Source organism: Triticum urartu, chromosome 1A (assembly GCF_056163025.1).
Source record: "Triticum urartu cultivar PI428250 chromosome 1A, HENAU_Tu73, whole genome shotgun sequence".
Classification (NCBI taxonomy): domain Eukaryota; kingdom Viridiplantae; phylum Streptophyta; class Magnoliopsida; order Poales; family Poaceae; genus Triticum; species Triticum urartu.
The window spans coordinates 12,004,798-12,021,502 of NC_141873.1; the positions used below are offsets into that span (position 1 = coordinate 12,004,798).

A 16,705-nucleotide genomic window follows, 5' to 3' on the forward strand; every position below is an offset into this window, starting at 1 on the left:
TTGCATTGCAACACTACCCCATTAACAACAGCCGGATCAAGTCAAAACGCGTAAGATGAAACATATCTAAACAACTCTTGAACGAATCGGGGCGACCAATCGCATTTTGCTGCTGCCTGTCCATACATCAACTGAAAGGCCATTGCATCATCATCATCATGATCATCCACTTCGTTGTTGATATGTATGCATGGTGTAGTGATAATGCCTGATGATGCCTGCCCATAATCCATGTCCTAATTTCTACCCGCGATGTCGGTAAAAAGAGACTAACGTATATGTATCTTGAAAATATCTGGGCCAGGTGAGTGATTGTCGCTGCCAAGGCATGCATTTCTGTTGCCCATTAGGCTGCACTTTGTGCAAATGTTTATTGAACCCACTGGCTCGGTGTTAGTGCACCCCCTCCAAACTAGCACTTTTACCACACTATAAGTAGACTGCCCGGCACCATGCAGCCTCACTCATCAAGGAGCAGCTCAGTAAGCCCAGTGACACCCACACACCCACACAGAAGGAGCTCCACCACTTTGATAGAGGAAGATGGCCGGCGCCTCCCCTATCCTCCTGCTCTCATTCCTCCTTGTTTCGATGGCGGTGGCGGACCAGTGCCACGACGATGACCATGCCGCCTTGGTTGCCATCGACATCGCCATGGGCAGCCCCTACCACTTCGCGTCTTGGACGCCCGACTCCGCCTGCTGCGACTGGTATGACGTCGACTGTGATGCCGACACGGGCCGCGTCGTCGGCCTCCGTGTCTACCAGGACTCCAACATGTCCGGCGCCATCCCGGACGCCATCGGCAACCTCACCTTCCTTGAGACCCTCACCCTCCACCACCTCCCGGCCATCTCCGGTGTCATCCCGGACTCCCTCGCCACGCTTTCCAACCTCTCGGAGCTCACAATCTCCTACACGGGTGTGTCCGGCCCGGTGCCCTCCTTCCTCAGCGCGCTCACCGCACTCACCCTCCTCGACCTCTCCTACAACTCCCTCACCGGCGCCATCCCACCGTCCCTCGCCAACCTCATCAGCCTCTCTAGTATCAACCTCCGCCGCAACAGCCTCTCCGGCACCATCCCGTCGCTCCTCTTGTCCAAGTCCCCCGACGGCGCCTACCTCCAGCTCTCCCACAACAACCTCTCCGGCGCCATCCCGACTGAGTTCGCCGCTGTCAACTTCTCCTACGTCGACCTCTCCCGCAACGCCCTCTCCGGCGACGCCACCAGCCTCTTCGGCGCAGAGAAGGTCATCCAGCACCTCGACGTGTCCCGCAACGCCCTCAACTTTGACCTCTCCGCCGTGGAGTTCCCGGAGCAGCTCACCTACGCCGACCTCAGCCACAACGCCATCCGCGGCTCCATCCCGGCGCAGGTGGTGACGCTGGCTGGCCTCCAGCAGTTCAACGTGAGCTTCAACAGGCTGTGCGGCGCCGTGCCCACCGGCGGCAACATGTCCAGGTTCGACCGCTACAGCTACCTCCACAACAAGTGCCTTTGCGGCACGCCGCTCACCGCCTGCCGCCAGCGGCCCGTCGGCTACCTCCATTAGAGCGTCTTCCATCCAACGGTTCAATCAAAGCCTCCAAAATTAAGCCATGATGATGAGATGTGATATGATGTGAGATGAGCACGTATGTACCAATGGAGTGATTAGTACGGTAACCACCGCAGTGTAATGATAAGTACCAGTACGTATATCGGTGGTAATTAAACTGACCACTGATTAATTATGCCCCTGATGTTGTGGAGCTTCACGGAGCTAATGAATGAATGTACTCGATATTGCAACTTATATATGCATAATAATGGATATTGGATATATATGGATGGATCCGTTTCTGCCCGAAAAATGCCGAGGAGCTCCCGGGAGCGGACATCATGGATATCTCTCCCTTCGAGTCACCTCGAGATTAGCAACTACCATTTTTGTCATACCGGTAGGTAGATACAAGAGAAAATCTACGAAACTGCTTCATGCACGATTCTAGTGCCCGATGAATGGACGACATCAAAATCCAGCGGCCAGTATTCGATGTATGCATGCATGTCCGGCTAGATTTTAAGCATCATCTATGAGTCGTCCGAATCTTGTCGTGTGTATAGCATAGTTCGAAAATCTATGCTTGGCAACCCGTTTGATGGGGAAGATACTTTTGTGAGAGTTAAAGGAGAAGAGCATGTGAGGCTGTGGCACTGCACATGATGATGAGCATGAGATAGACTGATAGATGAAGGGTTCGTGGTTGAGGAAGAGCATGTTGTGCTTGAGGATGTTGGAAGGCCAAAACTTTTCCAAAAGCAACAACAAATTAACCAAGGGACCATCGCTTAACGACATTTCCAGAAGTACTTGCCAAATGTAATCCCTCAAAGACATTGGGGAAGGGGGGGGGGGGGGGTAAGTTACAAAACTGGACTACAAATGAGCATTGGGAAGACCACATGCCAAGACTTAAGGTTCCAAATGGCCAATGTGTCAATCAAAAGGATGCTCATGATAAGAGATTTTACACTATGGTTCAACAAAGACATCTATCAGAGTATTTGCTTGGACCCAAAGAGATTTCTTTTCTTGTTATGCCTCAATAAACGGTCAACCTTGCTATCATTAACAAGCACCAGTGGTGGAGGCCGAAATAATTTTTAGATGTGGCGGAGTTTATGAAGGAGAAAACCATGTATAGTACAATTATGCAAGAGCTCAAGAAGTGTTGGGGACCAAGTAAAGTTTCTTAGTTGAGTGTAGCGCTGACCATTGACTCGTTAGAGAACTCCGCAGGTTGATACTTTGATTCTCAACCGAGGGATATTCTCAATTGAGGGATACTTACTTCTCGCTAACACCCTTGCGCTTGGGGGCCCAACATGATTTCCATCGGAACTTAAGAATAAGTAACATCCGTAACATAGGCTTCCGAGTCTACTAAGGTCCGGAAGCCACCTCTGGGTCATCTCCATTTCCCCCCTTTCCGTACAATAAAGTTTAGTCTGAACTAGCGGCTGAGCTCCTACTTTGTGTGAGAGGCTCAAGGAGAAGAAGGCGAGTCTTGGTGGCGTTGGTAAACCCTGGTGGTGCCCACACCTCTCTCACAGTGACTAGCGAGCTTCTCTCCAAGGAAGTGGATACATCTCTGTCTCTACATGCCTCGGTTAATTCTTATCCAAGGTTTGTCACTTTTGTATTTTATTTGATCCCTTGACCTTCATATCTGCATATAGGTTGTACCCACCATAGTTGCACTCAGGAGAACTTATTTATTTGGAATGCCTAAAGTGCAAAAGGAAGAAGTAAATTTACAATTGCTTACTCTCCGTAGTCAATCATCTTGATCCTTCAGCTCCTCATAAAAAAAAATAGTCTGAAGGATTACATTTGGCTCAAAAGCTCAACACTAGACATCCTCTCAAACTCAGAGAGACGATCAATTACACACCATTATTGATGAAGAACTAGAAGTGACATACATATATACATTGACATTTCCAACTCAAGGATTTAAGGGATAAAACCATCCATCAAGAAAGCATACACATATTCAATTCAACATGCAATATACTTTTCTACAAGCGCTTGCACACCAAAATTGGCAATAAATAAGAAAGAATTAGGAACTCCAAGCTTTGCCTTCTTTTGTTCCCTCTACTCCACAATAACACTTTATAATTTGCAGAAACGACAATTAGTCACATTGACTGTGACTGTTTACTATGTATATTGAAGAGGTTGCACCATATTGTTCCGTCATAGCCGCAAGTTGTCTTGGCATCGGGGGCATGCCAATCTCCTGTAGACCCTCGAGAACTCGTACCATTTCACCCATCGTCGGTCGATCAAATTCATTATCTTGGATACACCAACATGCAACCTTGCAAACCCTTTCAACCTCTTCTAAATTGAAGTCACCATGCAAATTTGGATCCACCAAACTCTGCACATCACCCCCATGAAGCTTGTAGATAGCTTGCACGGGGAAAAATTTAGCAGAGTGGTCGTTCCTAGTGTTGTATGTTCCAGATGAATTCCTAGCCCCTGATATGATTTCCAGAAGTACCATGCCGAAGCTATAAACATCAACTTTTGGCGTAATAGCATTCCCGCTAAGCCACTCCGGAGCAAGATAACCAACAGTTCCTCTGAATGTGGTTAGAATTCGGCTAAAATCCCGTCCGACTAATGCCGCCAACCCAAAGTCTGCAACTTTAGGAACAAATGATGCATCCAAAAGTATATTTTCTGGCTTAATATCACAGTGTATGATGCATTGGCGACAACTCTGATGCAAGTAGGACAATCCTCTAGCAATTCCAAGGGTTATTTGAAATCTAGTGTTCCAGTTCAGCATATCACCATTAGCATTGCTCTTCTTAAACAGATGGTCATCCAGAGACCCATTTGACATGTGTTCATATACAAGTAACCTTTTATCACCTTCGCTGCAGAAACCAATCAATTTGACTATGTTGATATGTTGGATCAGTCCAACTGAGCTCACCTCGGCCCTGAATTGCTTCTCTCCTTGACATGCACCATCAAGCCTTTTCACTGCTATACTAGTTGAGTCATTTAATACCCCCTTGTATACAGAACCAAAACCACCACCTCCTAGCTTTTCCGAGAAGTTTTTCGTAGCACGGACTAAATCCGTGAATCTAAAGGCCATAATCCCTCCACCACTAACTTGATTGCCGTATAAAGGCAGACAACACCATTTGAATTTCTTCATCCAAATCAATAACAACACCATGATCATTAGTAACCCAAGACCAGTAATGGCTCCCGCAGTAATAACTCCCACATGCGGTTTTCTTTTATTTTTTCTGAAACTTAAATCTTTGGCAGCAAGGCGAATGTAAAGAACATCTTCAGCTGTAAAATCAATGCCATCATTCATATTTACACTAAGTAATTCCCCATACCAGACAGAGCATTTGTCATTGTTAAAGGAATAAGCAGTGCAAGAGCAAGAGCTAAGACAAGCTTCTTCGCATTTTGTTTGAGTTGAAGCAAGGGATATTAGTTGGGGCTTGTAGGGCAATGTAGCTTGAGCAATTGGGTGGAACATGTCTGTTGAACTTGTCATGTTTTTCTCACTAGTGCTGCAGTACTGTAATGGTGTATTTCTGATGCACCCACCTGTTCTATCATTAAACTCCCAATCCTGTGGTGACTTCTGAGAGAAGCCCTTCATACACTCACATAATATATGTGCATTGTTGGTGCAGACTGCAAAAGGTCCACATGTAGCAGGCGTCATGCAACGACCATCAGGGTTGGCACCTATGGTTTCCCAAGTCTGTTTGGTTTGAGACCAAAACATCATTTTTATTTGACCAGAGGTGTCCAGTGAGACAAATAAAGGTGGTGATTCATCCGGTGAAGTGTACATGTAGTACTCCTCTCGGTTGTTATCAACATATGTTGGGTTAACCAGACCTTTAATCCGAGGATCCAAATCTACCAGTGACCGGATTATTGGTACCAATGTTGACGTTGTAGAGGACACAAATTGCCAATACACTACAGAGGGGTTGTTGCGACGCTTGAGGACCATCCCCGTGGCACCTTCTAGTCCAACACTGTATGAGCCAAGACCAGGATTAATGAGACTCTTCTTTGAGATGATCGTGTTACTCAAGCCGGTGAGCTTGTTCCAGCCAAGCTTGGCGCCAGGAAGCACAACATCTGTTGGGTGGTCGAAACTCTGCCATGACGGCATCTCTTGGCTAGTGTTTGTGGGTAGGAGGACAAGGTTTCCATTGTTCAGGAGAACAAGGGCTGTAGTGGTGGTGGTGGTTTGTGTCCTATTAACGATGTGAGTGGACCAGACAAGGGATTCAGTGCCGGCATCAACATGGTCTACGATGATGACAAGATTGCTGTCACTTGAGATCCTGAGCTGTGTGGAGTTGATATTGGGATGGGAGATGGGCTCCTCCCTATTAGCAACCCACACAGTAGTAAAAACTGGAATCTTATTGAACCATATGCCAAAGTACCAGTTGTCGTGGGACTTACTACTACTCATGGTGCTTGCAATCATTGTAGCTGGTTGGAAGAAGCCGAGCACGTACTTGCCATTTCTTGAGACGAGCTTGCCGGCACCGGCACCAACAGCCGCGAAAGTTTGACCTGCCGTGAGAGTGTCGCCTGCAGAGGAGCACCGAGGAGCTGTGTACGAGAGGAGGAGAAGCCCGAGTAATGTGTAGATGAGAGGAGACATGGCATGGAGAAGTGTACAAGTTGTTGGGGAAGATGGGATAGTTTGGATGGATGGATGAAGTCTTTGTTCTACTAACTCTTCGGAGAAGGAAGAAGATGTTGTGTGCATATATAGAGAATACAACACCCTGCCGGGTGGTTGTACGTGTGTAGTTACAAGGTCAACCAGAGAGGTTAATTAAATACATGGATTAGTGAGTAATCATGTAGCACTAGCTAACCATGTGAGTTGGATACTTGAATAAGTTGAGTTTTCTTTCTATGAACCCTTGTGAACGGTGATTAATATATACGTGCAGGTCATAAACAAATATTTCGTCCAGTAGACTTCATCAACAAATTAAATACATGATTATCAAGACGTATCGAATTGCAATTACAAAATTATCATACCAAGGTCAGCTATAACTCCGCAGACGGCAGATCAACAATAATTGAGTGACCACAAATATTTACTAGTTGACTAGATAGCGACGAATAAAATTAATCTCTCTGTTGGCATCATTTTCGTATAGGGTTTGTACAGTCATATACACAACAATTTCTATATATCATAGCGAACAGACAACACTTTGTGTTAATTTTGTGAGACATGTGTACAACGACGGCATGGCGCAGAAGTTTAGAGCAATTTGTAGTTAGCAAAGCTCTTTCGAGACTTTGATTTGTTTATATACAGTAGCCTAATTTGATTGATGGCGGCTATACATAGGAGTACTAGTTATGTTTTTATATATGTTGGGGGAATCTGACATTTGACTAGTGACTTCCTTACGTATTATTGATTCATAATTTGCTTTGGGTGCGTACAATACCAGAATGTTATTGATGGCGGCTACTAGCTATGTTCTTATATATGATAGGGGAATTTGACCTTTGATTACTTTGTTTATTTGTTACAGATTTGTACTTGGTGACTCACTGGTATTCGTTCATCTCAATCTTGCTGAATGATTCTCTCTCTCTCAAACAAAATAAATAAAATCTTGGCGAATGATTAAGTGTGTTTGCTTCCTAATAAGGTTCTCTTTACTATAAAAAAGAATTTCTCTAAGCCTCCGTCTCAGTGGAGATAAGTTGTTTAAACCGAGGAGCTTGTAGAAGCAATGACCAGAAAGTTGTCGATGTAGACCAGAAGACGCTGGTGACCGCGATCCGTGGAGCAAATAGCCGCCCCGGAGAAGGAAACTTCTGAGATTGCCTGAAATTCGCCCTATACATATGTACAATGTATGAATAACATAACTTCAATACATTGTTTAAAGCTTTCTGAAAACTAAACTAAAAATATATTATAATATGCTCTAAATATCATTAAAATTAGAGAAAAATATGTTTTTGGTCCCTCAAGTTTCCCAAAAGTATAGACTTGATACCTTAAGATTTTTGGTACACACTTGGTCCTTCAAGTCTCAAAACCAGGTAAGTTTAGTCCAAAACCAGATTTTGACCACTTTCATCGGGTTTGACCACCCAGATTTTGACCGGGTTTGACCGGATGAACAGCTAATTCCAAAAAAATATATAAAAAAGAATCTGAATATTTTTTGTCATCAAATATGCTTACATGCCCAAGGTGCATGCCGATTCTCTTGGTCTTTGGACACTTGAGGAGTCTGTGGCGAAAAAAAACAAAACATCTACTCTAGGTGAACATTAAATTTGAAAAAATAGCAATATATTTTTGGGGTTCAATATGCTCCGGTGCACAAGGCGTGTGCAAATTTCAGATTTTTATAATATTTTTCAATTTTACTGTTCATCCGGTCAAACCCAGTCAAAATATGGGCGATCAAACTGGTTAAAGTGGTCGAAATCTGGTTTTGAACTAAACTTACCCGGTTTTGAGACTTGAAGAAGCAAATGTGTACTGAAAAATGTTGAGGGAACAAGTCTATACTTTTGGGAAACTCGAGGGATCAAAAATATACTTTTCTCGTAAAATTATAAGAAATAGACCCAAAATTGACTTTATGTTTTTTTTTGCATATTTGAAGGGGGTGCCTTGGCACCCACATAACCCCCACTAGATACGCCCTTAAATTTTTTTTGGAAATGGAGGTATACCCCCGGCCTCTGCATCATGATGATGCATGCGGCCCTTTTATTAAAAATGCAGGAAGTATCATCATAAAGGTCTTACAGCTCGCAAACGGAGCAAAGTCATAGCACAAAGATCTGAAAAAAAGGGCCTAAAAACAACCGATACGGTGATAATAAAGACAAGCTCTCTAGTCCTCTATCCTGTTATGTGAACGCCATCCGAACCGGTTGAATATAGCCCGAGCCACCATCTCCCATTGGTTGCACCCAGTAACCAAAGGCTCCCTGGAGTCCATAGGAGTGAGTAAGGACCACGTACGGATCCAAGCTGTAGCTCTGAAGATAACCTGCAAAAAAGTTAAGTTGTGTTGTCTGTTAAAAATCATATCATTTCTGCAGTTCCATATAGCCCATAGTAACGCACATATTCCAATCTGAATACGAGCTGCCGTGATCTGTTCAACCCAACCAACCACGTCCCAAACAAAGACGCAACATCTACTGGGGGATTAATATTAAAAGCTATATGAATCGTTCTAACGATTTGCCACTTCGTGCCCCCGCTTTCTCTGGTGTTCTTTTCTATGAAATGCTGTTCCTGAAAGGGAGCTGAAAACTTAGTTAAATGAGTTGATTCCCAACCCATTTCACATATCTTTCATGATGTAACAGACTTGGATTACTTTCTGCTCTTACTTCCGAACATGCACATTATGTTCTTGTACTACTTCAAGGTTTGTTTTTTTGGATCATACAAGAGTAACCTATGTGCATATGCAATTGCCGTTCAACTACTCTGCTCATTCAAAAACTTCTTGCCATTCTTTTAATGTGAACTCACTTCAACAAGAACACAATGTTTCCCTTCACTTCTGTGTTTTTTTTTTGCAACAAAAACATGATTAGTAAGGCATGATAAACATATTTTGAATGGCTTGCTGTATTGACGATTATTATGGAGGGAGGGGTGTATAGCGAATCTGTGTGTTGCTCTAGCCTGTTTGCAAATGCAATTGTTGCTCAACTACTCACTCATTCAGGATCCTGCACATCCTTTTAGTGCGAGTTCTCTCCAACCAAATACAATACTGTTCTTTTCTTTGTTTAAGTTAAGAACTCAAAAACAAAACATGCAAAATAGAATGGTCACATGTTCATGCAGCCGACTCACACATGATAAACAGTTGCTTGATGGCCTGCTCATTCAACACATACTCCATGCTCACATTTTCCCCCATATAAGAGATACCGGAGACTCTTGGTGTATAGAGGGCTATATATATACCCCTGCCTTTAGGATGTTATAAAGCAAGCATGATATGCGTTCATACTTGGGCACCCCTTTATCAGCCTTCAAGCAATCTGAAATATTGGAGAAAAACAAAAGGAGCATCGTAGCAATTACAGGGAGAAACAGAAGCAGGCCGTGACACCTTAGGGCATCTCCAGCCGCGTCCCAGGAAGGCCTTCCCAGGCGATTTTTTCGCGCCGGCGCCAAAAAAACGGCCCAGTCGCACCCCCAGGAGCCCGATTTTCGCCGGCCTGGGCCGAAAACAGCGCCGGCGGACCCAGGCCGAACCCGGCGCGCCGGGGGGCGCCCGGGGGCGCCTGGGCGAACTGTTTTGACGCGAAACAGCCGCGGGCCCGCCGCGTCAGCGACACGGCGCCTCGTCTCCCCCCAACGGCCTCGGTTCCCGCGGGGAATCAATGCCAAGGCTGCCGCCGGTCAACCTTGCCATTAATTCCTCACGGGCGGCGCGTCACGGGACGGTGCGCCGACGCCTCCCCTCCCTCGCACGCGTACACACGGGTGTGACGCGACTATATAGCCGGTGGCCTGCACTCGCCCGTGCCCACACCAGCCCCGCCCCTCGCCGCCGCCCAGCTCCTCCCTCTCCCTACCTCTCCCGAGCGCCGCCGTCCAGCCCCTCCCTCTATCTCTCTACCTCTCCCGAGCCCGTCTCCATGGCGGAACGCTACCCCAGAGACGAGGCGGCGGCCAACGGCTTCGGCCGCCGTTCGCTCCGCGAACAGGAGTCCTGGCTCCTGTTCCAGGCGAACATCCCGGCGCCGCCGGACATGCGCGCCGGGCCGACGGGGTGGAGGCTCAGCGCCGGGGGAGTGCCCATTCCCCCGTTGCCCGACGCCGTGGCGAAGCCAACGTACTTCGCCGAGGAAGTCGAGGTCGTGCGCGCCTCCCTCACCGACGCCCAACTCTCCCTCCCCCAGTACGCCGCCGACAACCACGCGGCTTGGGCGGCGTATTTCGAGCGCTGCCAGCAGCAGCGCTTGGCGTCCATCAACGGCGCGCCGGTGGTTGGCGGCCGGCAGAATAGCGAGGGGTGCCACCTGTGGTGGGGCGTCCCCGGCCGCACACTCGAGGGCGTGCTGACATACCTCGAGGGCGGCAACGACCCGCCGTTGGCGTACCCAGCGAGGGCGGCCGCCCCGGCGCAGCACCGACGCGCCGGGCCATGGGCGCCAAGGAGGTTCGGGTCCTCCTCCTCTTCTTCCTCCTCCCGATCTTCATCGCACTCCTCTGGCACTTCGGCCCTTCTCGGCGTCAAGGCCGAGCCCGCGGCGGAGACGCCGCTCGGCCGGCGCACCCGCAGCGCCGGCATCGTCATCAACGAGGGCGGCCGGCGCGCCTCCTCGTCGGCTCCTCCTCCGCGCTTCGTCAAGCCAAAGACGGAGCCGGGGCTCGCGCCAGTGAAGACGGAGCCGGGGTACGCGTCGGTGAAGAAGGAGCCGGCCGCGCCGGTGACGACGGAGCTCGACGACGACGAAGTGGCCCTGGAATGGGCGCGCAGGGACTCCATAGCGATGGAGAAGGAGCACCTGGAGAAGGCGAAGGAGCGCCAGCGCGCCGCCCTGCTTCGCTTCGCGGAACGTCGACGTGGCCGCGACGAAGGCGGAGTCGTCGTCATCTGCGACAGCGACGACGACGACGACGATGCGCCGCCACTAGTCCGTCATGGCGACGCCGGGCAGGGGTCCAGCAGGGGCGCCCGCGTCAAGGAGGAGAAGGCCGACGACGACGATGGTGGCGACGGCGGCGACTTCAGCCAGTTTTTCCTTTAGATTAGTTTATGTATATGTGCTATGTAATGAAAATCCGCGAACTTCGTCGAGATGTGCCGAAATTTATCGTGTTTGGCCGAATTTTATCGTGTTTAAGCCGAACTTCGCCGAACTTCTTTTATTTTAAAATGTGCCTGGGGCGGCCCTGGGACCGGCGGCTGGGGACCAACTCAACCCCAGACTCAATTTTTGCGCTGGCTCACCCCTAGGCGGTGATTTTAGGCGCCCCTGGGGGGCCAACGGCTGGAGATGCCCTTAGTACGTGTGTTTTCCTCCTCCTGTAGTTTGTGAAGAATAATGGGAAGGACGGGAAACATGACAGGGTGATCAACTATGTCCCGGGTTTGTTGTGAACGTGTTCTCCTTTGTGCTTGTTGAAGCAGGATGGACATACACTAGATGCGGAAGAGGTGCTTAATTTTGTGTGCCACTAAACATTTTCAGGCCAGCAGTCTCGGGGAGGAGATAAAACGCTACCTATGCTAGAGAGAGGAGGATGATATAATTGTATCTGATATTGTAAATTTGTAATGCTTGGATAGGTTGTCAATATAGTGGACTATATCTAGTCTTGCCACGCAATCGCCGCCACACCACTACTCATTCTGCAACTCTGCAGACCATTTTTTTTCACTTGCATTTAGTTGCTGGTCATAGATTCTGTAGTGTGTACTAAAAACTGACACACGATAATGAATTGGCAAACAACTCTGAAATGCCACATATATTTCATGATGCAACAGACGTTACTCTCTGCTCTCACTTGAGGGATATTTCCTTTGGTCATACAAGAGTAACCTGTTTGTGAATGCAATTTCGTTTAACTACTTGCACATTTGGAACTTCTTGTGGTTCTTTTAGTGTGAGTTCTGCAGTCTATAGTCATATAATAAAAAACACATGATACCCCCGGATGACTGGTAAACACATATCCCAGCCTCCTCATCTTCTCACCGTCCAAGAAGTACCTCTGGTCATTGAACGGTCTGTCCTCCATGAACCTGATGACCTTCTCAGCGTCCACCCCAAGAATGCCACATATGTCTCTGGCCACGTCCACCACTCCTCTCCCCTTCGCTGCCGCAATGTTATACACATGTCCAACCTGATCTCCTCTGTGAAGAACAAGTGAACAACATCAAATGCTTCAGCAACATCGATCCTCACAGTGCAAGTAGCTCATGAGATTCGAGCCGTCGCCGTAAATCGGAAGGGGCATGCCTCTCATTGCCAGGAGAACGAATATGGGGACAAGCTTTTAGGGGAACTGGTTAGGCCCACACACACTGTTACCTCGGGTGGTGATCACCGGAAGATTGTAGGACCTTGCGTGCCATCACCAGCATCTCCGCGCCGGCTTTCGTGGCTGAGTACGACTTTGTGGGGAGCAGCTGGGATTCCTCGTGGTTACCAATGACAGTATTCGCATCAGTTTCACCATAGACTTCATCGGTGCTGACATGGATGGATGAACCTTGTGATCTTAACCTGCTTGCAGGCCTCGAGGAGGTCGACGTACGTGGGTGCATGCCGTACACATATATAGTTCTTGGTGAACCCGAAGGGGTTCCTGAAGGAGTTGTCGACGTGAATCTAGGCAGCGAAGTGCATGACGGTGTCGATCGATTCGGTGACCAGGAGGTGGTTCATCAGGTCGGCGCTAGTAATGTCACCCCTGAAGAATTTGAAATTCGGGGATCTATGAGAGGGGTCGAGATTTCTGAAGCTGGACCGCTGGAGCAGTATGTAACTCTATTTCACTATGGAATTCCGAATTCAAGTTATACCCCTTGTTCTGGAATGGAGAATCGAGAGGAGAGGGACGAACTCACACGCGAGCCATGCCTATCACCCGTTTGCCTAAGAGCATCTCCAACAGCCCGCGCTAAATAAGCGCCGCGCCATAAATTTGCCCTTTTTAGCGCGCGCAATTGGTAGAGGGGCTTCCAGCGGACGCGCAATAAGCGCGCGCGGCATATAGAGTTGAGTGCACGGTCTGAATCGCCATCGTGCGCTGTGTATTTGGTGCACCCACTTCCGCGCGCGGCACACTCGAGCGCTTAGGCCGCACTCTCTCCGCGGCGCCACCTTCGCCACGCCCGCGCCGGCACCCCCCTCACCCTTCCTACAGTCGCGACCCCTCCACCGCCGCTGCCGCAGCCGCAACCGCCGCCTCCGCAAACCCTAGCGCGGAGAGCTTTGGCTTCGCCTCTGCCGGAGCTCCTCCAAGCACCGGCATCGCGCGCGGCCTCTTCATGCCGCCGCGGATGACCTCAGCGGCGGGTGGTGTCGCGCCGGCGCCCGCCGTGAAGCCACGTGCCCCCCTCTCAAAGCTCCCAAATGTGGCGCGGACGAAGAAGGGCAAAGCATCTGCGAAGAAGAACAAGGCGGCGCATGGCTCCGGCTCCTCGAAGCCGTCGAGGAAGAAGCTTGCAGGGCGTGCGGCGGGCGCGGCGGCTACCTAAGCGCCGGCGAGCTCACTTGTTGAGCCGGCGGCCGACGCACACAATGTGTTTGAGGAAATGTCCCAAAGGTATAAAATTTTGCCAACTTTTTTGTTGTTGTTATTTTTTGAATGCATACATATAGATAGCTTATTTGCATTGTTCTATATACTTGGTAGTGTCAACGATGAGGCATACATGTCGACTATGGGTTTGGCTCCAACAATTTGCATTGGTCTCAAATCAATGACATGCATTTCGAAGACCATGAGTTCGAGGTGGACGAGGATGGTGAGGGCATTGTGGACGCACCGAAAGGATGAGGAGGCAACTACACCAACAAAGAAGACGTCTTGCTATGCAAAACTTGGTTGGAAGTGTCGAGGGATCCATCCGTTGGAGGTGATCAAAGTAGAGTTGCTCATTGGAACCAGATGAAGGAACACTTTGATCTACGCAACGAGAGCGGAATTAACCGCTCCGATCGATCTCTTCGCTCCCGGTCGTCGACAATCAACAAGGATTGTCAAAAGTGGGCGAACGCACATGTAACGCCCCAGATATACTTTCCATATTGTATACAACTCTTGCCGTCTCCGGCGCTAAGTTATATTTATTTCTCGGGTTCGGGTCTTTGTCTCCGTGTGTTGTTTTCTTTTTCGTGCATCTCTTATCATGTCATCTCGTGCATTGCATTTGCATACATGTTCATCTCATGCATTCGAGCGTTTTCCCCGTTGTCCGTTTTGCATTCCGGCGCTTCGTTCTCCTCCGGTGGCCATTTCTAGCTTTCTTTCGTGTGTGGGGTTCAAACATTTCCGGATTGGACCGAGACTTGTCATGCGGCCTTGGTTTACTACCGGTAGACCGCCTGTCAAGTTTCGTATCATTTGGACTTCGTTTGATACTCCAACGGTTAACCGAGGGACCGAAAGGGGCCTCGTGTGTGTTGCAGCCCAACACCCCTCCAATTTGGCCCAAAACCCACCAAACTCTGCTCCATGTCCTAGAGCGTTCGATCACGATCGCGTGGGCGAAAACCGCACCTCATTTGGACTCTCCTATCTCCACTTATGTCTATTTATACCCCCCTCCATTTCGGATCTCGTCTTCCACCTCGAAACCCTAGTTTTAAAAAAAAACATCCCCCGTCAGATCCGCCGCCGACGGACATGTCCGGACCCTAGCCGGACACGTCCGCCGCGCCCCGCCAGCCACTCACGCCTTGCCACGTGTCGCCGCCGCCTCCTACCCCCGCCGCCGGGCCCGAGGCCCGCAGCCGGCCCCCGAGAGCCCGCGCGCCTCCGCCGCCTTTCGCCTCGTCCGCCGCCGCCCTCTCCATCGCCGGTGGCCGGCGCCGCCGCGGGCCACGCCGCCGCCCGTGCGGGACCTCGCCGCCACGCCCGGCCGCCGCCTCGCTTCGGTCGGCACCGCCGCCGTCCCCACGAGGCGGCGCCGCCGCCCCGTCGCCCGGTCCTCTCCTCGCCGCCCTCCTCTTCCCGGACGGTCGCCGGCGCGCCATTCCCGGTGAGCCCGAGCTCGGGCTGCTACAGTGCCCGATCCGGAGCTACAGTAACCGGACAAACCCTAGATCCGGTTGACTTTCTTCCCTCTCCCCCCTGATTTTTGTGCTATCTTTGACTGCTCGTATCTCCGCATCCGTAACTCCGATTTGGACATATAATATATCAAAATCTTCGCCTCGACATGTACATCATTTCATTCCATTTCATCATTTGCATTTGAGGTCATCTTGATGCCCAAAATGCTGTTAGTAGGAGGCTTCGTGAGTTAAATTGCAGATCCATTAGTTCATCATGCACTTTTGTCATTTTTGCCATGTTTAATCCGTGCATGATATGCCTGTGCCCCTTTGGGATGAATTGTTAAGCATTTTGTCTTATTTCCAGAGGTGCCACCCATGCATTTTTAGGATGTGTGTGTTGTCTTGTGCAAGCTTGCGAAGAGAGGTACCTGAGATTGCTGATTTCAGGGACTTAGTGATTTTCACTAAGTCTGGGATATTTTAGTTCATGATGCTATATGTCCAGCTTGTTTCCTAGTGATCCGTGCCTCTTTTGAGGATGATCAGTAAGGGAGTTTTGATAATTATGTTATGCTCTATCCATCCATGTCTTTACTTGTTATGTTGGAGTGCTCTAGGTTGACTCAATCAAGCTCAACTTTTGCTTCGTTGTTAATCTGGGCAGATCGTCAACTTGTTTGCGATTTTGCCGATGCTACCGTTAGTGTTCCATGCATGCTATGCCTTTGTTCTTGCCAAGTGTAGCTAGAATATTGTGTCTTCTTTCTAGATATATGCTTGCCTTGCCATGACTTGCACCGTAGTGAGTGCATCAAGCTCGTTTACATGCCTTCGTGAGTTATAATTTCTGCATGTCTCAGTTTTCACTAAGTCTGAAAACTGATTGTGTTCGAGCTATGTTCGTGAGCTCGGTAGAGTATTTTGTGAACCCTTTTGGCCCCAGGTCACTTTGGGTGTTTTGTTAAGCTTGTTGAGTAGCTCCATGCCATATTCTTACTTGTCATGTTCAGGTTTTGTATCATGTTGTTTTGCTACTCCGAAGAGGGCTTCGTGATCTGAAATTTCAGGCTAGTGTTAATTTCACTAAGTCTGGAATCTGTTTTGCGTTTGCGTTTTTGCCATGCTTGTTTGAACCTCTTAATGGATGAATTTGCCTATGGCTCAGTGCTAGTGTTTTGTTAACCATCTTGTGGACATCACTGCCATGTATTTTTTTTTTCATGTTTGGTGGCTGTAGCATGTTCATTTCGTTGCATTTAGGAGCCTACTTGCTGTATATCGCAGATCGGTTCGTTTCGTAAAACGCCCGCCATTTCCAAACCGTAGCTCCGATTCCTATGATCTTTATATCGTTTTCAAGCGATTT

General features: G+C 48.8%; 2 protein-coding genes and 1 pseudogene across 2 annotated transcripts; 1 reads left to right on the forward strand and 2 right to left on the reverse strand.

Moving 5' to 3' along the window:
• The first annotated feature begins 446 nt into the window (after positions 1 to 446).
• LOC125527978 (polygalacturonase inhibitor) lies at positions 447 to 1,826 on the forward strand. Its single transcript, XM_048692493.2, has one exon. The coding sequence runs from the start codon at positions 544 to 546 to the stop codon at positions 1,552 to 1,554; it is 1,011 nt and encodes a 336-aa protein (XP_048548450.2). The 5' UTR covers positions 447 to 543; the 3' UTR covers positions 1,555 to 1,826.
• A 1,653-nt stretch (positions 1,827 to 3,479) lies between these two features.
• On the reverse strand, positions 3,480 to 6,334 carry LOC125527979 (G-type lectin S-receptor-like serine/threonine-protein kinase At2g19130). The gene has a single exon (XM_048692494.2). It carries the CDS (start codon positions 6,332 to 6,334, stop codon positions 3,686 to 3,688), a length of 2,649 nt encoding a protein of 882 aa, XP_048548451.2. The 3' UTR covers positions 3,480 to 3,685.
• Positions 6,335 to 12,093: 5,759 nt separating this feature from the next.
• On the reverse strand, positions 12,094 to 15,315 carry LOC125527980 (trifunctional UDP-glucose 4,6-dehydratase/UDP-4-keto-6-deoxy-D-glucose 3,5-epimerase/UDP-4-keto-L-rhamnose-reductase RHM2 pseudogene; annotated as a pseudogene).
• Positions 15,316 to 16,705: the final 1,390 nt, after the last annotated feature.

Bases quoted from the DNA above. Each gene is read 5' to 3' on its own strand.
- LOC125527978 (XM_048692493.2), top strand. From the start codon at position 544: ATGGCCGGCGCCTCCCCTATCCTCCTGCTCTCATTCCTCCTTGTTTCG.
- LOC125527979 (XM_048692494.2), bottom strand. From the start codon at position 6,334: ATGCACACAACATCTTCTTCCTTCTCCGAAGAGTTAGTAGAACAAAGA.